Below are 27,595 nucleotides of genomic sequence, written 5' to 3' on the forward strand. Positions count from 1 at the left end.
TTGGACACTGTTGGTCAATTTCTTTGAATTTATAGCCTTTTTAAATGTGTTTTAACTCCACATGATTACACTCTACTCAATACCACATACATACACCCCACATAAATCAACTCTATGCCAAATAGCAAAAATCCACATAAATACACTTCACACGTACCACATAATTCCCCTTAACATAATTTCACTGTGCCACACAGTTCCACACCACACATATTTCCATTCTGCACCATAATTCCAATCCCCAATACAATTCCAAGACACACTACATACATCCAGTCCACACTACAGAATCCCACATCATGCTTCAATTATTAACACCTGCAAAAACAACAAGTGATGGACTGAATGTGGATCAATGTCACACACTCCCCCAGTCAAAAGATCTGGGCCCAAATCCATCGTTTTTTTGCACTCCACACCACCCTGGGTTAGACAATGGCGATATGCAAATCAGCTCTGACCCTGTTGCCCCATGGGAACAGTCCAGTCCGAACTACAAAAGCCATGTCCTTCCCAGAACGGAATCAAGCATCCGAGGACCGGACCGGTTTCGAGGTAACACCTCTCATCAGCCCGGCTAGCTTGACTCCAGTGGTGTGGAGTGCCTGGGACCCACGTCTGGGCATCCCCAGCGCACTTAGGGCGGCAATTGCAAAAACAACAAGTGATGGACTGAATGTGGATCAATGTCACACACTCCCCCAGTCAAAAGATCTGGGCCCAAATCCATCGTTTTTTTGCACTCCACACCACCCTGGGTTAGACAATGGCGATATGCAAATCAGCTCTGACCCTGTTGCCCCATGGGAACAGTCCAGTCCGAACTACAAAAGCCATGTCCTTCCCAGAACGGAATCAAGCATCCGAGGACCGGACCGGTTTCGAGGTAACACCTCTCATCAGCCCGGCTAGCTTGACTCCAGTGGTGTGGAGTGCCTGGGACCCACGTCTGGGCATCCCCAGCGCACTTAGGGCGGCAATTGCAAAAACAACAAGTGATGGATTCCGTTCTGGGAAGGACATGGCTTTTGTAGTTCGGACTGGACTGTTCCCATGGGGCACAGGGTCAGAGCTGATTTGCATATCGCCATTGTCTAACCCAGGGTGGTGTGGAGTGCAAAAAAACGATGGATTTGGGCCCAGATCTTTGGACTGGGTTGAGTGTGTGACATTGATCCACATTCGGTCCATCACCTGTTGTGTTTGCATATTCCGCCCTAAGTGCGCTGGGGATGCCCAGACGTGGGTCCCAGGCACTCCACACCACTGGAGTCAAGCTAGCCGGGCTGATGAGAGGTGTTACCTCGAAACCGGTCCGGTCCTCGGATGCTTGATTCCGTTCTGGGAAGGACATGGCTTTTGTAGTTCGGACTGGACTGTTCCCATGGGGCACAGGGTCAGAGCTGATTTGCATATCGCCATTGTCTAACCCAGGGTGGTGTGGAGTGCAAAAAAACGATGGATTTGGGCCCAGATCTTTGGACTGGGTTGAGTGTGTGACATTGATCCACATTCGGTCCATCACCTGTTGTGTTTGCATATTCCGCCCTAAGTGCGCTGGGGATGCCCAGACGTGGGTCCCAGGCACTCCACACCACTGGAGTCAAGCTAGCCGGGCTGATGAGAGGTGTTACCTCGAAACCGGTCCGGTCCTCGGATGCTTGATTCCGTTCTGGGAAGGACATGGCTTTTGTAGTTCGGACTGGACTGTTCCCATGGGGCACAGGGTCAGAGCTGATTTGCATATCGCCATTGTCCAACCCAGGGTGGTGTGGAGTGCAAAAAAACGATGGATTTGGGCCCAGATCTTTGGACTGGGTTGAGTGTTTGACATTGATCCACATTCGGTCCATCACCTGTTGTGTTTGCATATTCCGCCCTAAGTGCGCTGGGGATGCCCAGACGTGGGTCCCAGGCACTCCACACCACTGGAGTCAAGCTAGCCGGGCTGATGAGAGGTGTTACCTCGAAACCGGTCCGGTCCTCGGATGCTTGATTCCGTTCTGGGAAGGACATGGCTTTTGTAGTTCGGACTGGACTGTTCCCATGGGGCACAGGGTCAGAGCTGATTTGCATATCGCCATTGTCTAACCCAGGGTGGTGTGGAGTGCAAAAAAACAATGGATTTGGGCCCAGATCTTTGGACTGGGTTGAGTGTGTGACATTGATCCACATTCGGTCCATCACCTGTTGTGTTTGCATATTCCGCCCTAAGTGCGCTGGGGATGCCCAGACGTGGGTCCCAGGCACTCCACACCACTGGAGTCAAGCTAGCCGGGCTGATGAGAGGTGTTACCTCGAAACCGGTCCGGTCCTCGGATGCTTGATTCCGTTCTGGGAAGGACATGGCTTTTGTAGTTCGGACTGGACTGTTCCCATGGGGCACAGGGTCAGAGCTGATTTGCATATCGCCATTGTCTAACCCAGGGTGGTGTGGAGTGCAAAAAAAACGATGGATTTGGGCCCAGATCTTTGGACTGGGTTGAGTGTGTGACATTGATCCACATTCGGTCCATCACCTGTTGTGTTTGCATATTCCGCCCTAAGTGCGCTGGGGATGCCCAGACATGGGTCCCAGGCACTCCACACCACTGGAGTCAAGCTAGCCGGGCTGATGAGAGGTGTTACCTCGAAACCGGTCCGGTCCTCGGATGCTTGATTCCGTTCTGGGAAGGACATGGCTTTTGTAGTTCGGACTGGACTGTTCCCATGGGGCACAGGGTCAGAGCTGATTTGCATATCGCCATTGTCTAACCCAGGGTGGTGTGGAGTGCAAAAAAACGATGGATTTGGGCCCAGATCTTTGGACTGGGTTGAGTGTGTGACATTGATCCACATTCGGTCCATCACCTGTTGTGTTTGCATATTCCGCCCTAAGTGCGCTGGGGATGCCCAGACGTGGGTCCCAGGCACTCCACACCACTGGAGTCAAGCTAGCCGGGCTGATGAGAGGTGTTACCTCGAAACCGGTCCGGTCCTCGGATGCTTGATTCCGTTCTGGGAAGGACATGGCTTTTGTAGTTCGGACTGGACTGTTCCCATGGGGCACAGGGTCAGAGCTGATTTGCATATCGCCATTGTCTAACCCAGGGTGGTGTGGAGTGCAAAAAAACGATGGATTTGGGCCCAGATCTTTGGACTGGGTTGAGTGTGTGACATTGATCCACATTCGGTCCATCACCTGTTGTGTTTGCATATTCCGCCCTAAGTGCGCTGGGGATGCCCAGACGTGGGTCCCAGGCACTCCACACCACTGGAGTCAAGCTAGCCGGGCTGATGAGAGGTGTTACCTCGAAACCGGTCCGGTCCTCGGATGCTTGATTCCGTTCTGGGAAGGACATGGCTTTTGTAGTTCGGACTGGACTGTTCCCATGGGGCACAGGGTCAGAGCTGATTTGCATATCGCCATTGTCTAACCCAGGGTGGTGTGGAGTGCAAAAAAACGATGGATTTGGGCCCAGATCTTTGGACTGGGTTGAGTGTGTGACATTGATCCACATTCGGTCCATCACCTGTTGTGTTTGCATCAATTATTAACACCACCACACAATTCCACTCCACTACATTCCACAACACACAATGCTGCAACACACAATACCACTTCACATAATTACACTCCATAACGCATAACACCACTCCACATAATTCCAGTACACTCAATACCACATAATTACTGTCCACATATTTCCACTGCATACATGTCATGTAATTCCACTACACATATCTCCACTCAGCGCCACACAATTCTACGCCACACAACTCCACAATAAATAATTCCAATCAAACCCACATAATTCCACTTCACACTGCATCCATCCACTCCACTCCAAAACACATGGCTAAAAGACATGGTCATTGACAAGGCCAATAGCGCTCGAATTGCCGAGACATATTAGCTTTGCCAATGCTATGGTTTTTTTTAATTACACAAAGATGCAAAGTGGGAGCACCATGTGCAACCACGTTTTTAGGTCAAGCCTGCAACATTGTGTGCGCTGATTGTGCTCTTGCTTTCAAGACGCTATTGTTTACAATAAAGGGCTTGGAAGCACGCCCATTGCTTTCAATTTGTTGGCATGAGCGTCTCTCTGCTTTGCAGCCTCCGACTTGGCCACCGCAGACAAGCCTCGCCTCCCTACCTTTCCGTTGAGCATGGAGCACAGGCCAAGCACAGATTAATTCAACTTAATCGGTGCCAGTCTGGTGCTCCGACATGATTGAGGTACCATTTTTTTCTCCCCATGACTTCCCCTGCCCGGCTGTCCATTATTGCTGCTTTCTCAACCTACCCCCTGTGTTTCTTAACCCCGCCCTCTTTTTCCATATTTCACAGCAGCACGGGCTGCTGTGCAACATGGCTTTAAAACAAAGGTGCTATATTGTAGCCAGTGTTGACAGCATCATAGCGCTGTCAACCCTGGCCACTATATAGCGCCTTTTTTTCTTGACCTAAAGCCATGCTGCACAGCTGCTTTCTAAAAGGGACAGAGTCACGATTGGTGTGATGGCCAGGCAGGGTGGAAAAGGGGTGAAAGAGGTAGAGAAGACAGCCAGCTATCATTAGTGCAGCAGGCACAGTAGCATTTGGGCCTGGAAGTGTGAGGCGCTCCTAACACTCTTAATTGTGTGGTGTTGTGTTTTGGTCAATTTCTATTTTTGTTTGACATATTTGCTCTCATGCAATTCTAAGATTTAGTGCAGATTACAAAAAAGTCTCAAAAGCCCTGCCCTGTGCGCTTAGCCTTGGAACTCACCATGTTTTGCTCTAAAGCTTTGGAGGGGGCCTCGCATTTAAATATTTCCGGGGAGGTGAGTGTGATGGACTCTGAGCAAAAAAAAGGTTGAAGATCACAAGTGTAATGGAAGCAACAGCTTGAAATACTAAACAGCTTTCTTGCTGTCATTAATGTAAGAAATGCCTTTATTTAATAATAGATTTTTGGGTGAGTTCAACTTAGGGTCACTAGCATTATGTATAAAAATCCTTCTCTCCACCCGCTGTTCGAGCGGGGTTAAAACACTTGATCTTCCATTAGTAGCGCCATCTTGGGTGAGGGAGGATCAGGCATACTGCCATATCTCAGCGCCATTTTTGGGAGGCACTCTAGGGGCTGGGCAGTGTTCATAGGCTCGCATATTTAAGCACGGGAGTGCGAGCGCGCTGCCCCAAGACTACAGAATTGTACCGCGGTCACGCTGAATGAGTAGAAAGAATTGCAGGGACTTGTACACTTTTTAAAATCGTCGCGAGCTGTCTGCTCACTATTTTTTAAATTCTAGCTGTGTATGCTTGATTGACTTGTTGTTAAGCAAAGCCACTTACCCCCACAATAAAACAAGCATTTGCAATGCAATAGGTCTCGCGTTAGGAAAGTTTGAGCTATTGGTATTGTAAATGACAAATTTGGTATTTATGTGTTGGTTTTGAAAATAGCAAAATTAATAGCTTTGTCATTTACAATTCCAATAGTTTTAACTTTCGCAAATGTGACACCTATAGCATTTGTAATGCAATATATGTTGTATTTACATAACTTAGATGTATTTATATTACAAATTACAATGGCTTTTAATGTTTTTAAGTAATTATTACTTAAATAAAAGTTATTGTAATTTATAATAGCAATAGCTTAAACATTAGTATTAGTAGAACTTTTGTGAAGATTATGTTCAGTGTATTTTATTGTGACGAAAATCCAAGAAAAGTGAAATATTAACATCTTTTTGTGACATTTGTAATAAAGCTTGAAACATTGAGAGAACATATTTGAACCAGTTGTTGTTGAATGGTTGCACAGATTGATGTTGTGGTGGCGCTGAGTGATGTTGTGGTGGTGACAAGGGATGCTGTGGTGGCGACGAGTGATGCTATGGCATTCAGTGATGCTGTGGTAGCTCATAGTGATGTTGTTGTGCCCCTGAGTGAGGCTGTGGTGGTGCCGAGTGATGCTGTGGTGATGCGATAGCATGAGTGCGATAGATAGATATGGTGAGTGCGATAGATAGATATGGTGAGTGCGATAGATGGATATGGTGAGTGCGATAGATAGATAGAGGGAGGGCGATAGATAGAGGGAGGGCGATAGATAGAGGGAGGGCGATAGATAGAGGGAGGGCGATAGATAGAGGGAGGGCGATAGATAGAGGGAGGGCGATAGATAGAGGGAGGGCGATAGATAGATAGAGGGAGGGCGATAGATAGATAGAGGGAGGGCGATAGATAGATAGAGGGAGGGCGATAGAAAGAGGGAGGGCGATAGATAGATAGAGGGAGGGCGATAGAAAGAGGGAGGGCGATAGATAGATAGATGGAGGGAGGGCGATAGATAGATAGATGGAGGGAGGGCGATAGATAGATAGATGGAGGGAGGGCAATAGATAGATAGATGGAGGGAGGGCGATAGATAGATAGATGGAGGGAGGGAGATAGATAGATAGATAGATGGAGGGAGGGCGATAGATAGATAGATAGATGGAGGGAGGGTGATAGATAGATAGATGGAGGGAGGGGGATAGATGATGGAGGGAGGGAGATAGATAGATGGAGGGAGGGAGATAGATAGATGGAGGGAGGGCGATAGAAAGAGGGAGGGCGATAGAAAGAGGGAGGGCGATAGATAGATAGATGGAGGGAGGGCGATAGATAGATAGATGGAGGGAGGGAGATAGATAGATGGAGGGAGGGAGGGAGATAGATGGAGGGAGGGAGGGAGAGAGATGGAGGGAGGGCGATAGATAGTGAGGGAGGGCAATAGATAGTGAGGGAGGGCAATAGATAGAGTGAGGGAGGGCAATAGATAGAGTGAGGGAGGGCAATAGAAAGAGTGAGGGAGGGCAATAGATAGAGTGAGGGAAGGCGATAGAGTGAGGGAGGGCGATAGAGTGAGGGAGGGCGATAGAGTGAGGGAGGGCGATAGAGTGAGGGAGGGCGATAGAGTGAGGGAGGGCGGTAGAGTGAGGGAGGGCGGTAGAGTGAGGGAGGGCGGTAGAGTGAGGGAGGGCGGTAGAGTGAGGGAGGGCGGTAGAGTGAGTGAGTGAGGGCGGTTGAGTGGTTGAGTGAGGGCGGTTGAGTGGTTGAGTGAGGGCAGTTGAGTGGTTGAGTGAGGGCGGTTGAGTGGTTGAGGGCGGGCGGTAGAGTGGTTGAGGGCGGGCGGTAGAGTGGTTGAGGGCGGGCGGTAGAGTGGTTGAGGGCGGGCGGTAGAGTGGTTGAGGGCGGGCGGTAGAGTGGTTGAGGGCGGGCGGTAGAGTGGTTGAGGGCGGGCGGTAGAGTGGTTGAGGGCGGGCGGTAGAGTGGTTGAGGGCGGGCGGTAGAGTGGGTGAGTGAGGGCGGTAGAGTGGATGAGTGAGGGCGGTAGAGTGAGTGAGGGCGGTAGAGTGAGGGCGTCTCTGCCTCTCCTGCTCCTAGTAGGGATATTGTGTTATGTCCCAGCATCCTATTGCAGATCTCTACCATGGTGTGTCATTTGTATGTATACACGTGCATTTATTTGTGCAACTTGATAGCACACCGTGCTCTGACAGGAGCGCTAAACAGGGCGAGATTGATACAAGGTCTGACCTCCACAAGCCCTCGGCTCATCCCTCACCAGGCCGCTTCGCTGGAGCACGGAAGCCTATTGATTTCAGAGTAACCGAAGAAAATATTACTTCTGCCTAATTGTTACACGTCCAGGGAGGAATGCGAGTAATCAAGAGGTCCTTTTAATGCTGCGAGCAGCACGCCTGCCCCCGAGATCAATAGGTACTTTGTCAATGACGCTCTCCGAGGACCTGGGCCTGTCCCCGGCCCTGCTGCCCGCGCCTTATTGGAAAACATCTCGGCCCAGTCAGCAGTCCGCATTATCCTAAATCAAAGGCGCCTGCAGAGCCAATGATAAGCCGTATTTATGGGCTGTTAATTAAAAGGTGCTCAATTAGCTGCGTGCCTGTATCAAGAGTTATTTATTTATTTGTTCATTTACTTTAAAAAGGGATGTGCTGGCGACCTTTAGACACGCTCGAGTGACGGGATAAGTGAGCCATATTTAATGATCACTTATGCCCTGCGGTTAGTTAATTCTGACCAAGAGAAGGCGTTTGATCTGCCTTAGCAAAATAGTAAATGGAAGTTTCTCTGAATTTGTGATATTTGCAAGGCTCAGAGTAAACAACAGCTTGCACTATTGACATGTATCAGAGGAATTTCCATTAGAAAGTCTGTGGTGGTTTATGAGGAAAGGAAGTGGCTGGAGATCAGGGGAAGCTGTCTTCAAGAAGCAACAGCCAGTGTTCAATTACAACAAGCTCTCGGCATTGCATGGAGCGGGAGCGGCTTCTTTTGAAGACGCGCTCGAGTGACGGTATAAGTGAGCCATATTTAATGATCACTTATGCCCTGCAGTAAGTTAATTCTGACCAAGAGAAGGCATTTGAGCTCACTTAGCAAAAGAGTAAATGGAAGTTTCTCTGAATTTGTGATATTTGCAAGGCTCAGAGTAAATACCAGCTTGCACTATTGATACGTCTCAGAGGAATTTCCATTAGAAAGTCTGTGGTGGTTTATGAGGGAAGGAAGTGGCCGGAGATCCGGGGAAAGCTATCTTCAAGAAGGAACAGCCAGTGTTCAATTACAACAAGCTCTCAGTATTGCGTGGCGCGGGAGCGGCTTCCTTTAAAGTCTGATTGGGGGGGCGGGGGAGCGGCTTCCTTTGAAGTCTGATGCAGAGGCTCAGACAAATGGTGTGGGATGTGGCTGGCAATGGTGTGGGTGTGCGATGTGCACGTGCCTGGCTCACATGAACTGTACGTGATCCGCAGCTAGGTAGACTTTTCAACTGCTTACTATAATCTCTCCTATCAACCCCTACGGGATAGAATAGGCGAGACCTAAAAACTACTTCTCTTCACCCGCTGTTCGAGCGGGGTTAAAGCACTCGATCTTCCATTAGTAGCGCCATCTTGGGTGAGGAAGGATCAGGCAAACTTCCATTTCTCAGCGCCATTTTGGGAGGTGCTCTAGGGGCTGGGCAGTGTTCATAGGCCTGCATATTTAAACAGGGAGGTGCGAGCGCGCTGCCCCAAGATTACAGAATTGTACTGAGGTCACGCAGGATGAATAGAAAGAATTGCAGGGACTTGTACACTTTTTTAAATCGTCGCGAGCTGCCTGCTCACTATTTTTTTAAATTCTAGCTGTGTATGCTTGATTGACTTGTTACGCAAAGCCACTTACCCGCACAATAAAAAAAACTAATTCTCTACCCGCTGTTCTAGAGGGGTTAAAACACTCGATCTTCCATTAGTAGCGCCATCTTGGGCGAGGGAGGATCAGGCATACTGACATTTCTCAGCGTCATTTTGGGAGGCGCTCTAGGGGCTGAGCAGTGTTCATAGGCCTGCATATTTAAGCAGGGAAATGCCAGCGCGCAGTGGACCCGCCAGAGGCGTGCCAGAGGCAGGCCCATCAGCGCCGACCATTCTGCCCGTTTTGATGGCGACCAAGGGCGCCTGACCTATTGCAGGGAACAGCTTATGAGACTTGGTAAGATAAATTGTAAAGCCATCCACCCTACCGCTCTATCGAGAACTGTGGAAAAGACCCTCATATGCGGACTGATTAACAGCGGGTCACTAGTTAAGCACTATGCTGAGGCCTCAAGCCTGATCGAAGATTTGACGCTGGACGCATTGTTCTTGACAGAGAAATGGACCACTGCTGAGTCGGTGGTGGAAATAGAGCTTGCTTGTCCTAATGGATATAAAATCCTTCATAAGCCTAGAGCTACGGGCAGAGGTGGAGGAGTGGGAGTGATTTTCAAGGAGGAGCTGAATTTCACGTCTTTATTGACAGATGAAGTGGCGGGGATAGAATTTATGGGCTTTTTGCTGCAGGCACCCAGAGGTAGCCTACTTACAGGATAACTGTGCTATAGGCCCCCAGGTCCCCTACGCAATACCAAAATCTCCTGGACATTATCACCAATTCAACTCTGGCACATTCCAGATGATTATACTAGGAGATTTTAATCTCAGGGAGGATGGGAATTTTAGCAGCCATCTGAGAGATTTGAGGCACACATGTGCAAATCTTAATCTTTCACAGTTGGAACATTCCACTTATCAAGGGGGGCATATTCTTGATTTACTGTTTTCCAACCAATCTACTACTAAGGTATTAAACATAATACCTCAGAATTGGATTGACCATCATCTAATCCATTTTAATATTAGGCTGCATTGCCCAAAGGATGGCACCAGTCAGCAAAGGACCTATGGGAGAGGCAGGGAATGGGTAAAAGTAGACACGATCAGAACCCGTATATCTGCTCCAGAGACCAATTATTTCATACCCACGGTGACTGTAGAGGAAAACTATAAAATATACACTAGCTATATAACTGACATTTTGGATCGGGTAATCCCAATAAAGAAGCTAAAAAATAGGAACAAATGGCTCCCTGGTATAATGAAGATCTGAAACAGCTGCGCATGCTCCGCAAGAAGGCGAAAAGGAAGTGGAGAAAGAGCTACAATGAGGAAAATAAAAAAGACCTGAGATTAGTACAACTGAAATACAAAGAGCTCATTATTAAGTCTAAGGCAGACTTTTACACCACCTCGATTATACAAGCGCCGAATGGGACAAAAGCTCTTTAAAATAGTTAAGGACCTTTCCTCCCCTACCTGTCTGAATAATAAAGTGGCAGCATCACAAAAAATATGTGATGAGATTGCCTTTTACTTCCAGGACAAGATTGCCAAAAATGTTGGTACTCTCCATCTTAATAATAAAGATGTTCAAGACAATTTAGAACAACTGATGGATGAAGATCCACAACAGCTAACGACCTTGGATAACTTTCAGACCCTCACTGATGCTGCTTTCAACAGCCTGGCGTACATTGTGACTTCGGGTTCTCCCCTTGACCCCCATCCTCATAAAACCTGGAAGTCATTTGGTTGAGAAACCTTTCCCTGGTTGGGGCAGATTTTTAATCAATATCTAGAAGAAGGAATTGTCCAGGAATGCTGGAAACAGGCGGTGGTGACTCCATTGATTAAAAAGCCCTCCCTGGACCCGTCAATTCCGGCAAGCTTTAGGCCCATCTCTCTCCTGCCATATCCGGTTAAAATCTTGGAAAAAGCAGTTAGTAGGATACTATCGTGCTTTCTGGAGGATAATCACCTGCTTGATAGAGACCAATTTGGGTTTTGTCCAAGCCATGGGAATGAGACAGCTCTTGTCATCATGCTGGATAATCTGCGCATGCGAGCCGACAACGGGAATGCCACTGTCTTAGTGCTTCTCGATATGTCGGCTGGATTCGACACAGGGAGCCATCCCATCTTAGTGGATAGACTTAAGAAGTTAGGAGTGAAAGGAAGGGCACTGCAATGGGTTCAGTCCCATCTAGCAGGAAGACAGCAGATAGTAACCTTAACACCATTTTCCTCTAGAAAATCCCCGGTAGTCTATGGGGTGCCACAGGGCTCTGCGATTAGTCCTATTTTTTTTATGTATATCTGCAGCTCCTGCTCCCCATTATTAAGTCCTTTGGAGTCAGCCTAGTCAATTATGCCGACCATACACAATTGGCATTTTCCCTAGAAGGTGAACATGCAATATCTCTAGACGTGTTCCAGCAATGTATGCATCGGACGGCTGAATGGCTCAGAAGAAATTCCCCACAATTTAACAGCGGGAAGACTGAGGTGGTGTACTGCTCCTCTGTCAGGATGTCTAAACCCCTTCCATTTGAGTTTAAACTTACTTCTGAGGAGGAACCACTAGTGCTGGTTAGTTAGGTACGGAATCTGGGGGTTCTGATTGACGATAACCTTCAGATGGAGTCACAGGCAAACAAGACCGCCAGCGTATGCTTCTCCTTAATGCGCATGTTACGTAAAATACTCCCGCTACTACCAAAAGAGTCACGCTCATTAGTGGTAAGAAGCTCAGTGATAAACAGGCTGGAATACTGCAATTCTCTGTATTTGGGGGCTCCACAATATATCATCCAGGGATTGTAGAGAGTCCAGTCTGCAGCAGCAAAACTGGTGCTTAATAGGCAGCGGTGCTAATCTACCTCCTTGGCCCTGAGAGATCTACACTGGCTGCCTATCAAGGAACGGGTCCACTTTAAGTCTCTCTGCCTGGTATTCAGAACGGTGCACGAGCTGGGTCCAGTCCCACTGCAGGAAAAGTTTCCATGGTACCAGCCTAAGAGGCAGCTTCGCTCCTCTAGCGCCAGTCTATTGACGGTTCCGAGGTTCAAACGCTCCAAGTCGGGAGGGAGGGCATTTAATTTGGCTGGGGCCTGCCTATGGAAAGAATTATCCCTGAACCTCAGACAAACTTGATTCTCTGATAGTTTCATAGGAGTCTAAAAACCTGGCTCTTTCCTAGGGTTTAACCTCCTGTCTCCCTGTCTACCTGCTCTGACCTATTCCATTCTGGTCAATTCTTCCTAGTCTGAAGCGCCAGGGTACCTGTAGGGTGACATTATGCACTATATAAGCATTATAATCAATCAATCAATTTATTATGTGCAGTGCCTAACGTGCCATTTTGAGACATATTCAGGGCAATTTTGCCTGTGTGGGCAAGAAAAATGGATTACCAGATAAATACCTAAAACACGATGGAAAATTAAATGTAAATTAAGTATTTAATTCCTTTTCATATCATAATCCATTTTAATTCCCTCACAAAGAGATATTTAGGCATAAAGTTCTCTTCAAGAATCAAGGATTTGTTCAATCTTAATTTTGTTCCTCTTCTCCCGAAGATACAACAGTTATTTTCTAGAGTCTCTAAGGAGAGTCTCCCAAATCAAAATGTCGGTCCTCCCTCTTTTCAATTTAATATTTTCTGCCATTTCATGCATATTAGCAACCTCTTTTTAAAAAGGTTGAGTCTGTGTTCTCATCTTTTATCTGGCAAAAAAAGCACCCAGAATAGCACTTTATATGATAATTGTGAGAACGGGGTTTTGGCCCTTCCTATTCTTAGAGATTATTATAATGCATACTTTGCACAATATTTATTTAGATTTAAATCAAAGGCTCTTAGAGGCCTTTTCGTAAATAATTTTATGCAGTTGATTTTTAAGGAATTAACATTTTTGGATGTATTAAAAATAACCAAACTGCCTGAAAAAAGTACGGTAAAAGAGCCAGAAGTGGCTCGTCAAGAAACAAAGGGATTTTTACAGTAAATATTCCCTCCCTCAGGTACTTGTGGCGATGCCCCTGGAGGTGGTTGCTACAGGTTTAGAGACCAGGCTAGCCCCGGAAATAGTTTAAAGGTGGGGACGAGCGGGTTTTCAGACAGTAGTGGATTTCCTCAGGGGAGATTGACGGCAAAATGTATGCGAAGTAAGACAGTGTACACAAGAGGATATCCTTCTTGCCAAGTCTTTTTGCTGGCTTAAAGTTTTACAGGATCTAGACTTAAGGACTCATTCTTATTACTAAGGAGGTGATATTAGCCCTAAGTAGTAGCGTGGCTTCGAAATGGCCAGGGGAATTGAAGAGAATCCTTTCCAATCCTAAGGGCCCGGAGTCCACCCAAAAGGTGGTTAAAAATGGTAGTAAAACGAAAGTCTCGATATGACAGAAATAATCTGGAGAGAGGTCAATATATTGAATTTTTCTGTTTTAAGAGGGGCCAATTGGCGACAGATGCTCTTCTTTTCAAAATGGCTTTTATATAGAACCCCAGCCTTTTTAATACATATTAACCGCACTGTCCCAGGTGTTTGTCCCCGTTGCCTAAGACACTACCCGGCAAACTGGACTCATATAATTAGCCAGTGCTCATTTATACAGGGATTTTAGACCGAAATATGTCAGTATCTGATTAATGGCAAAGTTAATGTGGCTCTAGCTATCTGGATGACAGTCCTGGGGTATGACCCTGGAGTGGGACTCTCTACTAAATGTGCAAAATTAGTATACATCACAACTGCGGTCGCCCGATCCCTTCTACTTCAAAATTGCCGAAGCCAGATAATTCCCTCATGGAAGGATTGGCTACAAACAATGAGGCGAGTTAGAGTAAGCCAGCAACAATATGCAATTCGCACTGGGGGAATAAGGAAATCTGAGAATCTTTGGTGAGAATATTTCCAACCGGAAGAAACCGGTGCAGTGTGAAAAATGGATTAAAAGAATTGTGATGTCCCCTAACGCGACTCAGGAGATTTTTTGGATGTAGTTCTTCTCTTTATGGGATATTAGGGCAACTGCATTCTTAACAATAGCTTGGTTTACGAGAGGTGACGTCATGAGTTATAACTTAGTTTATCGTATTTATAGAATGATATATGTGCATGGATTTTTTTTTATTTATTACTCATGTGAGAAGATCAATTTAACTTGTATGTAGGATACTGTTACACCTGGATCTCAAAAAAAAATATATATATATATATATATATATATATATATATATATATATATATATATATATATATATATATAAAAATAATAATGAACTTGAACTGAATGTGGATTAAAAAACACCGTGGGTTGGTTTCATATTCCATAATGTATTTTCCTGATCACCCCCTTCTACTATTTGAGCATGTTAAAAATGCAAACTGTTGGTACATTAGATAAAAGACAATTACAATCAGTGGGATCCAGGCTCTGAACACTACCTTATTTCTCTAAAATATTCATTGTCTGTTTTCTCTCTCCAGGCATGGCACCCGTTGTGCTGGAGAAGTTGCAGCTTCCGCAAACAACTCGCACTGCACCGTAGGAATCGCCTATAATGCCAAGATCGGAGGTACGTACAATTAAGTTACACATGTGACAAAGGACATCCATTGACAAGGGCGTCATCTAATTCAAATATAAGGGGTGCCCCTGCTAACACATAAAGTTACTCAGGCAGGGACAAGTAGCTGAAATGTACAAAAATCCTAGGCAACTGTTTCTTCTTGAGGTAAAAAATCCATCTGCACAAAACTTGGGGCGCAAAGTGCAGTGACCCGAGGGACCTATATTACCAAAATTGATTAATTTATTTGTCAAACAAATATATATTATAAATCATCTAAAAAGCATCAACAACATTCCAATTCATTATGAGTACAGTCCTACAATCCCTCATACCCTCTCATCCTTCCACAGTATACAACTATTCTGTAAACACTGAGATGTATGAAAGACAAACGAGGTTTTAAGACAATCTTAACATGATTTCTTAAATGATTTTTGCACAGTTCTCAATTACCTAATTTTATATTTGATTCCTGTTTGTATGTCGCAATTCAAATTTTCTTTTGTAAATGATTTTAGGCAATCATACATTCAAGATTTTCTTACTTATAAAAGACAAACAAAAATGCTTCAATAGTAATAGTGAATGCAGATAGTCTATGTAAGGCTCATAGATAATATTGTAGCCACTGTGTGAAAAACATAATGGATAACAGGATAAGAATATAATATGAATTTATATTTATAATCTTCTTTGCTAAATATTATAAAGGTAGGCCCATCATCTATGAGCCTTACATCGATTATCTGTTGTCACTTTTACTATTGAACCATTTTTGTTAGTCTTTTATGTTTCTTGTCGGTTTTCGCAGAATATTTGTATGCTATGGAAGGATGAGGGTGTGAGTGATTGGATGGCTGTAATCATAATGAATTGAAATGTTATTGATGACTTTTAGATGACTTATAATATATTTTTGTATGCATATGCAACATTGAGTGTTTCGGCAAATAAATGAATCAATTTGGATAATATATGTTCCTCGGGCAACAGCGTCATCTATTCAATTGCTGGTGCTAATGTATGACTCTGAAGTGTTAAGTTAATTGGAGCATCGGGGTTGTAAATGTGCTTACACGGAAACCATAAATAGCTGAATCCATTCAATTTCTGACATATAACCCATGATGATTCACCTAGGTGAGTCATGATCTCATCTGTTTCTCAGGAATGGAAATAACGGCTTTTGTTTCGTCACTGTAGATTTCCCAGAAATGGCTTTAAATGTAGCAAACTACTTGTTGCGTAGGGATAGTGGTTCCTGTAAAACGTGTGCCTGTATAGAGCTACTGACATTCAGCCAGCCCTGTTCGTACATTGGCCTTTTGTGGTTATACACATTTTTCTTCTTCCCTCTAAAGAATACAGCATGGGGAAATGGGTTTGGCCACTTCAGCCTTTGGGGAACTTCACTGTGAGTGACGGCATTCTGCCTCTAAGAGCACATCCAAACACTTTTTTCTACTTTTTTAGACCAAACATTATTTTTAAAGTTAGCCATTTTTTTTATTTAAGAGGCCCCAACAGCTTCCCAACAGTGTCTTGCAAAAATCATAACAAAACAAGCTTTGACAAAGCCTAAACTTTGGCGGCCAATCCAGATCTCTTCGCTTCCCCAATGCTTGTTGGGACTATGGTTGAGAGTTGTAGGTAACACTGTCCTTCATGCACAGAAATGTCCAGGCTTCCAGGAAAAGATTGTGGACTCACAGTAGTATTGCACAGAGTCAATAATTGTAGAAGGCTGGCTCGATCTCTTTACACTAGGTTTTCCTATTGTCTTATGATTTTGTTTAGTAAAGCATTCCTTAATAATTCATTACAATTGTCTGATCCTTGCCTTAGCAAAGCCTGAAACTTTGGGGCCGATTACGATGGTGGGAAGCCCGCCACCGCTGGGACCATCACCCTTAAAATTCCCACCGCCAAATTACGATGGTGGAGGATAAGGGAAAGGTACCTCGGCGGACGGAAAGACCGTCTGCCGTGGTCCCGCAAGGCAGGCCTTTTCTGCCCCCCTTGCGGGACCAGGTACAATCGGGCTATGGCGGCCGTGCCGTGCAGGCACCGGCGTGGGCATTATGATGCCTGTCTTTTACGGCGGAGTTCCCGCCGCAAAAAGACAGGCCGAAAATTCGGGGGGTGGGTGGGGTGCTGCACGTTTACATGTACAAGGTGGCAGGTACCGCACAGTGCCTGCCACCTTGTACATGCAAATGCAAAACATGTATTTTTACATTGTGGCGGGTGCTGCCACCCGCCACAATGTAAACATACGGGATGCGCCCGCCAGTGTGGCAAGTGCATCCTAATTCTTTTAGCAGTACCGCCGCACCTATGGCGGGTGGTCCATTTTCCAGCAGCGATGGCGGGCAGACTTTGTCCGCCCGCCTTAGTAATCTGCCTCAGTATTCGGTCTGCTTTTTCTGTCTTGTTGAACATTTCTTCTGTGGTACTCACAGAACTTCTGAAATCCTTGAGACTCCTCTTCTCGCCATAGAGAGAGACCCTTAGTCTGGCTTATTCGGAAGGAAGAATTCCCATAAACATTTGCAGTGCTCCTTCATGTACCTTCTCTTATATATTATCTTTTCTTACAGATACTGGTAAGCTCAACCAGAATGTCTGCTGTTTTGAATATTCTAACTCCTTTCTGAGAACTGGGTTTGTTTTTGTGCTACTCAACACACCCGCTCTCTGTTTCTATGTATTAGGTAGTGCCCCGAGTTTCAATTGTAGACATGCAATATCTTTCCTGATATGAGGTTTGCTGAATCTTTCATTTGGGAGATTTTTATAGTTTATATATTCTGTCTATAATAAAGAAGGCTAGGGACAGCTTTGACGTATCTCAGCCCCCTTTTATTCCAAAGATATTCGAAGGAAGAGGCTATTGTAGGAAGTGACCCAATTCTGGCAATTATGTCAACTGGGCTGAATGTAGCAGTGTTTAGTTATGCTTCGCCTCCCTGAACGTGCTTGGCTCCCCCTACAGGATATATATATATATATACCCAGTCCCTTTCGCCCCAAATCCACTCATGCCGAAAGACGCTGTAGATGTTTTCAGTGATCGAATCATCGCTGAATTAAAAGATCTTAACAAAAAAACATTGGGCAAATCTAAACAGGCCAATTACAACAATGACCAATATCATCTTTTAATTAAGAAACTTCAAAACATTCACAACGTAATTATCAAAAATTCAGATAAAGGTGGTAACACTGTTTTATGGTCGAAAAATTACTATTTAAATGAAGCTAAAAAACATCTATCAGATCCCACCTGCTACATCAAAAGTACTAAGATAATTATGGGGAAATGCGAAGAAACCACTCGCAAAAAGATCCACAATTGACAGAGGAATGGATTGCTGTCCAAAGAAGAATCAACATTTTTAAGTGTTGAACATCCTATCACGCTGATTCTTTACCTTCTGCCAAAGGTGCACAAACTGGTCACTCCTGTTCCATGCCGCTCGATAATATCAGCTAATGGAAGCATGAATGAAAATGTATCCAAATACATGGATTTTTTCTTCCAACCACATATGACAAGTCTACCATGGTATTTAAAGGACCCTACTAATTTTTTAACTAAAGTGAAAAATGTGAACTGGTGTTCTGATTTTCTATTTTGTTGTCATGGACATACAATCACTTTATACCAGTATTCACCACTGGCAGGGTATGAAGGCTACTGAATTCTTTCTAGGCAGTCGTGATGTTAGCTTAAGGGAGCATAACACAATGCTTTTGGAAATGATTGACATCTGTCTACGTACCAATTTCTTCCAATTCCAGAGTGAGATTTACCAACAACTACGTGGGGTGGCAATGGGTTCGTGCTTCTCCCCCAGCTACTCGTGCTTGCATGTAGGCTGGTGGGAGGAGAACGTGCTCGGAGTCAATCATCGCCAGTGGTGGACAAATATCGTTCACTACTGGCGGTATATTGACGACATATGCATTATCTGGAAGGGGCATATTGAAGAAGCAATTGCTTTTGTCAATGCCATCAACATTAATGACCTCAATCTTAAGTTTACTGCATCTATCACCAACGACTCAGCTGAGTTTCTAGATGTGCAACTATATATTGAGGCAGGGATTCTCCATACCAAGCTACCCAGAAAGTCCACAGCGGGCAATTCGATTCCACATGCCCGTAGCTCGCACCCTAGTCACACCATCAAAAATATTCTGTATGGTGAATTCATTCGCATCCATAGAATTTGTAGTGATGAAGCTACATCAGACTTGTACCTGGCTGAATCTGTTCAGAGATTCCTCCAGAGAGGATATAAAAAGAAAGTTTTGGACCAGGCACTGTTAAAAGCAAAAGCTAGAATGAGGGATGACCTGCTCAAATCTATTGCTGCTATATCTACTGATCACAGAACAGCTTGCCTGGTCTGTTTAATTACCACTTTTTGTGCCCAGGAAAAAGCGATTCGACGGATTATCTACTCCGAATGGCCTATTGTTATGACTGACAACATTTTAAGTCCCATCATGCCAAGCCAGCCAGCTTTCACTTTTCGACGGGCACCTTCTATGAGGGATGCCTAGATAGATCTATGCCAGAAGTTCCACCTAAGAAAACCTGGTTATCCAAAATGGGTTTCTTCAAATGCACGTCTTGTCGTGCTTGTACTTTTGCAAAAAATGGTACTCACTATAGAACTGCCTTTAGAGAGAAACTGATCCCGATTCGTGAATATCTCACGTGCAGGTCAGAATATGTAGTTTACAAGCTTAGATTTACCTGTGATTTGGAACACATCGGAAGTACTAAGCTTCCGTTTAACAAACTTATCTTACAGCACATAAGGGCCATCGTCAATTCCGACAGCAACTATCCGGTGGCCAGACACTTTAAGTCTGTACATGATAACAAGCTCAAACACTTACAGTATACTGTCCTAGGTTCAGTCTCTAACCCCGGACGGGGCAGGAATCGAGACAAACTACTAAGACAAAAAGAAACCCATTTTATTCTGTCTTTATATACCAGAGTTCCGAATGGTTTGAACATTAATGAAGATTTACATAATTTTTTGTAATTAATGGTGATCCTTGACTATGTATTTCTCCTTTCTAAGCTGCATCAGTTATTTACCTTACATGAAGTTCTTTTTTTCATTGCTGTTTCTGCTGTAAACAATTTTTTGAAATATTGTGTTTCTCACACATTGAGCCTCAGTGTTGCTGTCAGTTATATTTTTTAAGCTTTTTTTGATTATACTTCACACCACCGTTTTTTTCACTACTAAGATATTACCATGGCATGTTTTCGCATTATTGTGACAATCTAATTTTGCATAATTAGTATTTTTTGAGACTGTACGTGCACTTGCACTTTATTTGGTCGGTGGCTGATATAGAGCATGTATTTATTGAGGAATTCTTTATACTTGCACGTGCACTTTATTTATGACAACGTTAAAATTGCTGTAATATATCATGATGTGGAAATTGATGCGTGACATAAGCTTTTAAATGCTTTTTGCTTGAATTGAGCACTGACACCTTATTAGGAGATTTCAATAGTAACAATCCAATTGTCGTTTTAAACACATGAATATTGACAATCATGTTGTTCATAATTATGTTCAGCAAATTGATGACCTGCTCCTTTTTTTACTGCTACTATGGCAGTTGCCAATATGAATTAATTTGTACTTTTGCTATGCATTTGTCAGCATTCTCCTTGCAATATTAGCTTTTAATCAGCCATTTTTTGCAAACCGCTATATATATATATATATATATATATATATATATATATATATATATATATATATATATATATATAGCTATATATATATATATATATATAGCTATATATATATATATATATACATACATACATACATACATACATACATACATACATACATACATACACATATATATATATATATATATTCACTGAAAAAACCATAGGTTATAGACCATATATAGTTAGGGATTAGCATTTAAAAAACCTTATTTTATTTGCACAAAACCATTGAAATTCCATATATAGTTAGTTGCACTAACTATATATCGCGGACCCGCAATCCACTGCTAATGATGTCAAATATTACATCATTCATGACATGGTCAGTGACATCACTGATGACATCACTGATGACATCTCAAATGACATCTCAAATGACATCACTGATGACATCACTGATGACATCACTGATGACATCACTGATGACATCACTGATGACAACACCCAGTGACTGTATGTTTCTGTAAAGTTAAAATATGTCTTACATATTGAAGAATGAGTGGATGTATAAGTGTCTGGATGAAGGATTTAGTAGGTGCATGACTGACTGTATGAGAGAATGAATAAATGTGTCTCACTGAGTGTATGGGTTAGTGATTAACGTGTCTTAATTTGGCAATCATTATTTATGTTGTTCTGTAAACTGCTGCATGTTTAAATCAGTAGCTATATCAGTAACTATATGGGTTATTGAATGGTTGCCCAAGTATTTGTATGGGAGACTGAGTATGTGTGTGGGTGGCTGGGAGGTGTATAACTGTGCATAGATGTGTGAGCAGTTGATTCCCTAGGTGTATGGGTTCAAAAGTGCATGTAGAAACAGCTGTATGGACAGTTGACTGTGTGCATGAGTATATTGGTGAGTGAATGGATATCTCAGTGCTACATGTCAAAGTAAGTACATATGTAAAACACACTCCATGTGAGAGTTGACATATATAAATAACTGAACATAAGAGCCAGTGAATGTGTGAGTGGCTGTATGAATCATTGTGAACTTGTATCAAGGATTGTATAAGAGAGTAAATATGTGTTACTATATGTTTGAATAAGTAAGGTGTGTATAACTGTATAGTTGAGGAAATGGAGATGTGATTGATTCTTTCCATGACTGACTAGGTGTGTGAGTAACTCCATGGATGTGTGACAGTCTGTGAGTGCCTGTTTACACTGAGTGTATCTAAGGTTATATTAGAGTCTGAAGATGTATTATCACATACATGATATCATCAGTGATGTAATCAGTAATGTCAAATGAGATGTCAGTGATGTCATCAGTGATGTCATTTGAGATGTCATCAGTGATGTCATCAGTGATGTCACTGACCATGTCATGAATGATGTAATATGTGACATCATTAGCAGTGGATTGCGGGTCCGCGATATATAGTTAGTGCAACTAACTATATATGGAATTTCAATGGTTTTGTGCAAATAAAATAAGGTTTTTTAAATGCTAATCCCTAACTATATATGGTCTATAACCTATGGTTTTTTCAGTGAATTTTCAAGGTTTTGTAAATGCAAATTCCTAACTATATATGGTCTATAACCTATGGTTTTTTCTGTGAATTTCATTGGTTTTTTAAAAGCTAATATCTATAGCTGTAAAATATATTCTTTATTAAGTGACGTATCACGTAGCCCGTGAGGCGCCTCATGATGCATCGCATAACTGTGACGTATCGTCTCTGCAGCGCAAACCAAACCCAAAACGTAAGCGCGCCAGAACACGCTTAAAGATATATATATATTTTTTTAACCTTAATTAGACAAAATCCACACGTGCACATATAACAAACGTTCAAAAAACACAATATGTCGGACTACCGTTACGCTGCCGGTTAGCTGCCCGGTTAACGTACCAGGAAGCACCTTTACCGTGAAAAATCGCAATTTTTTTTTTCTTTTGCCCCGCAGGGAACTTTAATAGCCCCCTCATCAATCCTAGGGGTTCAGGAGGGGTCTGCCTTACCCCTTTCATTCATTTACACCTTTTTTTTTTCCACCTCTTGTCTCTCGATCCCACAGAGAGACAAGATGGCGGCCGCTCCAGACTGTTTACAATGATAACAGCCAATCAGCTTCTCCTCAGACTCCTGTTACACTGCCGGTTAGCTTCCCGGTTAGCTGCCCGGTTAGCTGCCCGGTTCGCGTACCAAGACGCGTCTCTACGGCGAAAAAATCGTTTGTTTTTTTTTGGTTTTTTTTTGGCCCCGCGTGGCTTTATAATATCCCCCTCATCAATCCTATGGGGTCAGAAGGGGTCTACCTTGCCCTCTTTCCTTCATTTCCCTCTTTGTTTTGGTCTCCTCTTGTCTCTCGATCCTACCGAGAGACAAGATGGCGGCCGCTCCGGACTGTTTACAATGTTGACAGCCAATCAGCTACTCCTCAGACTCCCGTTACACTGCCGGTTAGCTTCCCGGTTAGCTGCCCGGTTAGCTGCCCGGTTCGCGTACCAAGACGCGTCTCTACGGCGAAAAAATCGGATTTTTTTTTTTTTTTTTTGGGGCCCCGCGTGGCTCTATAATATCCCCCTCATCAATCCTAGGGGGTCAGAAGGGGTCTACCTTGCCCCCTTTCCTTCATTTCCCCCTTTGTTTTGGCCTCCTCTTGTCTCTCGATCCTACCGAGAGACAAGATGGCGGCCGCTCCGGACTGTTTAGAATGTTGACAGACACCGGAGAGCCAATCAGCTTCGCTTCGCAAAGTTCCGATACGCGAAAAGTTCGCGAACCGGAGCGCTACCCGGAGCGCTGTTACAGATATATATCTTGATTTAAACGTTAATTTCTCAAAATCCACTGAAGCACATATATTGAGACCTAGCAAAGGCACATCGGGCTAACAGTCCCTACAATTTTGCCAAGTTTCGTGCAAATCCATTCAGCCGTTCGAGCTAAAAGTGAGTCCAACCGCCCTATGGAAAACTCAATGTTAAAAACGCGTTTTGGGACCCCGCTTTTTTCTCAGCCCCCCCTTGACGAAACCCCCCCAAATTTCCAGGAGCTGCTCAGAAACAAAATGTGCCATTTTCCTGAAAATTTCAGCCGATTCCGTCCACAAACGCCAACGTTATTAGACATAGAATTTTCAGAAATCCCATAGGGAAAAAATCCTAACTATATATACCTACTGGCGACCGCCAGTAGGTAATATATATATATATATATATTTTTTTTTTTTTCAACAGATTTTCCCCAGTCCTGGGGAAGGATTTGGAGTCGCTGAAAAGACGGACTTCAATCGCTTGCTTTCGTGAGAATTTTGTATTTATTTCATAAATCCATTTGGGGGTTCAAAAGCAAAAAACAACCAACGCGTTTCGACAGCGTCCGCTGTCTTGATCACGGTCAGTTTGGTGACTGGTGCTCACAAGTTTTAAGGATAAAACAACAATACAGGTTACACCCCTTGTGTCACATGGTTCGTTACACGTTTGGTTAGCATTCTGGGACTGGTAGTTTTTTGCAATACATTGCTTTACAATGACCAATTTCACAATTTATCAAGAAAATCATAGGGGGGTGATTATATTTACATAATATGTTGTTGATTATCCAAACCCAAATTTCCGCTTTAAAGCAATAGAAGTACTGCCCTCCGGTGGGCAAGACAATGGTAAATAAACAATTATTTACAGATGTTTGCTATTTAACAGTAAAGCCCTCTGGTGGGCGTTGGAAAGTCTGCTGACACTTGGGTTACCAGACGGATACATCCATTTTGTGAGCATTATGCAAAAGTGAGAAAACGTGGGGAAATGTAAAGCAAAGGGGAACAATAATGTTAAAATTAAGTATGGAAGGCAGAAATGTCTTAGGAAGTGATTTAGTTCATTATCACAGGTGTATGTACAGTTCTTCCGATTGGTTGAGCCCAAACGGTGTCATAGTTCTGAAACTTAGGATATGCTTTGACTCCTTGCGTCGCAGAAGCTTTTCATTGTGGCCACCCCTTGCTGGGAGGCTATGGGGAATATCTTCGGCTAAGACGAATCTGCAGTGAGGAACCGGAATGGCAAAAACAAATGATTTTCTTGATAAATTGTGAAATTGGTAATTGTAAAGCAATGTATTGCAAAAAACTACCAGTCCCAGAATGCTAACCAAACGTGTAACGAACCATGTGACACAAGGGGCGTAACCTGTATTATTGTTTTATCCTTAAAACTTGTGAGCACCAGTCACCAAACTGACCGTGATCAAGACAGCGGACGCTGTCGAAATGCGTTGGTTGTTTTTTGCTTTTGAACCCCCAAATGGATTTATGAAATAAATACAAAATTCTCACGAAAGCAAGCGATTGAAGTCCGTCTTTTCTGCGACTCCAAATCCTTCCCCAGGACTGGGGAAAATCTGTTGAAATTGTTAGCGGTTGGCTCAACCGCAGGAGTAACGCGACCAAGGGAAAAGCAGCGCCTTGCGGAGAGGAAGGGAGCCAAGTGGTAGATATATACATATATATATATATATATATGTATGATTTTGTTGCCATGGTTTGTTGTTATGTTTATTTTGCACTATTTACACCTTTCAGTCCATTTTTTTGAGCTGTTTGAGCTTTCAAAGCACTTTAAATTTGCAATGCCTGCTGGGGCGCGTTATGTGAACAAGCTCCTTTACGGAGTGAAACGCGTCATGGAAGACTTCAGTCTATACATTTTTTTTAAAAAAAAGAACAATACTGCTTGCACGAACCTTTGGTGCTATGGCTGGTCATTGAACGAAGAAACGTCGGGGAAGTGGTCTGTGCCTGTTGTAATCCGCCTTGTCATTGGCGGTCAGGAACTGCACTTGGATATATATATATATATATATATATATATATATCACAGCACTCCGTCATTCACCAGCATCCAAGCAAATGTCAGTCTTGTCTGGTGAATAGATTGCAAGCCAGGGGATACTCTGACAAAATGATTGGAGATGCTATAAGGAAGGCCAATGCACGATCTAGAACAAGCATCTTTGATAATCAAAACAATGAGGAAGAAAATGTATCTCCCACAGCATTTAGAAATATGAACACCCCCATGTTTCACCTGAAACAAGGAAGGCAGCCTCTTGGCTACAACCTGCAAAGGGATTCAAAAAATGAGAAACCTGTAGAGCATGCAAGTATGGCCGCAACATGACCCATTATTCTAACCCTTTCAGTGAAATACCAATTCCCATTCAAGGTAATTACAATTGTAAAACCGAATATGCTGTGAATTTCCTGACGTGCACCTGTGGCCTTAACTACATTGGTAGTATGAAGCTGCAGGTGCATGTCAGCATATTGCAGCATATAAGGGCCATTCTTCACAGTGATCCAGCATATCCTGTGGCACGACATTTCAAGCGAGCTCATGCAAATTATATAAATTGCCTTTCCTATTACGTAATCAATGCCGTCCCAAAATCTAGATGAGGAGGCAATAGAGAACGTCAACTTAGGCAATTAGAAACAAAAATCATTCTCGAGTTCGATAGCAAATGGCCTAACAGTTTAAATAATACAGAAGACATGCATAACTTTTTATGAACATGATGGCGGTTTTTAACACTGTTTTGAACAGATACCTTCTGTATGTTTAAGAATTGTGATGCATTGCGTAAATTATGATGAATTATGATCCCCTTTTCCCTCAAGATCTGATTTTAGTAGAATAAGATGTTTTTAATGCAAACTAATGTTTTGTATATGTCTTTTAATAGTATTTTGTCCAGTTGTGGTCATTTTACTGTTATTAATATAAGAACTTTTAGATGTTTGCATTATTATTGTACTTTATCGGATCATTTGATATATTTATATGTCCTTAACTTAGCACTTTAAATTTGCATTTTTTGCACACCTTATACCAATTTGCCCAAGAAATCATGACATTCATTTACATATAATTATGCACATATACAGCTTAATACATGGCCACATATGGGATTTATCCTATGATACATTGTTTAATATGACTACTATTTGATGCATTTGGTGGTTTTATCCAGTTATATACATTTTTATCTTAAATGCGTCAGCGGATTTCTGCACATATTTATTAATTATTTGTTTATAGAATATATGACATTCAGATAGTATAATAATGAATGCTTATGGATTTGTTTACATTTACAATGCCATATAAAATGTAGTCTTGTGTCTCTGACTATGGCCATGTGACCTGTGAGCGTGGTCAAGGGGTTGTGTCCACTTTAGAACTAAAAACGAAGATGGCGTATATTCAGACTACACGTGAACAAGGGCTTGTAACTAGAAACGCATTGTGTTGGGTGGAAATAAATTAAGATCTTGCCTGATGTCCTGAGGGGTCTGTGCCTCCTTCCTCGCTGTCGCCCCCGCTGTGTGGGGATCGGAAGTTGTGGGAGCAGACGTTTGTGGGTAGATATATATCGCAGCACTCCGTGATACACCAGCATCCACGCTTTAGACGGAGACGGACCACTTAAATTGTGCCAAAAAAGAAAAGTTTTATTTGCCTGCTCGGTCCTGATGCGTTTCGGCTCGGGGTGATATATATATTCCACAAAGAGTTGCCTGTGTAAGAATGAAACCGCACAAGATGATTCAATGCAGCCACATTTATTCAAGTGGGCAAACGGCATCAGGGAAACACAGCATATTACAAATATGAGTCCTGCCCGACGCGTTTCGTACACCAGCACTTCCTCAAAGGCACTGGACTCAACAGGAAATGACACGTCGATTTTCGGTACCACTTAAATGGATACAATCCTGCCCAGGTGGGCGTGGCAACTCCCGTGGCCTGATGGTACTTGTGGTGCCAGTTTTCCAACAGTACGTTCTTCGTGACAATTCCCATTATTCAATATATCACCTTAGTGGGTTGTGCAGCCGAGTTCGCACCAACGCTGCTTCGATAATTCACCCAAAAACCGGCATCATCTCCCAGATACAGAGACGTCGTAGGGCTTCTCTCCTGGAGGGCTGGAACAGCCCCGGGGCTTCACTTTGCGGCTCAGGCAAGCCGCCTGACATTCCACAAAGAGTTGCCTGTGTAAGAAGGAAGCCGCACA

General features: G+C 43.5%; 1 protein-coding gene across 2 annotated transcripts in view; it reads left to right on the forward strand.

Annotated features, from left to right (window-relative positions):
- Nucleotides 1–27,595, forward strand: part of PCSK5 (proprotein convertase subtilisin/kexin type 5) — a 1,065,339-nt gene that overhangs the window by 548,951 nt on the left and 488,793 nt on the right. For both annotated transcript variants that reach the window (XM_086961287.1, XM_086961288.1), the window contains exon 6: nucleotides 14,685–14,773. In XM_086961287.1, the coding sequence (XP_086817413.1) occupies nucleotides 14,685–14,773 (89 nt within the window). The remainder of the gene's footprint in view (nucleotides 1–14,684; nucleotides 14,774–27,595) is intronic.

The sequence above is a fragment of the Lissotriton vulgaris genome, chromosome 3_1 (assembly GCF_964263255.1).
Source record: "Lissotriton vulgaris chromosome 3_1, aLisVul1.2, whole genome shotgun sequence".
NCBI lineage: Eukaryota > Metazoa > Chordata > Amphibia > Caudata > Salamandridae > Lissotriton > Lissotriton vulgaris.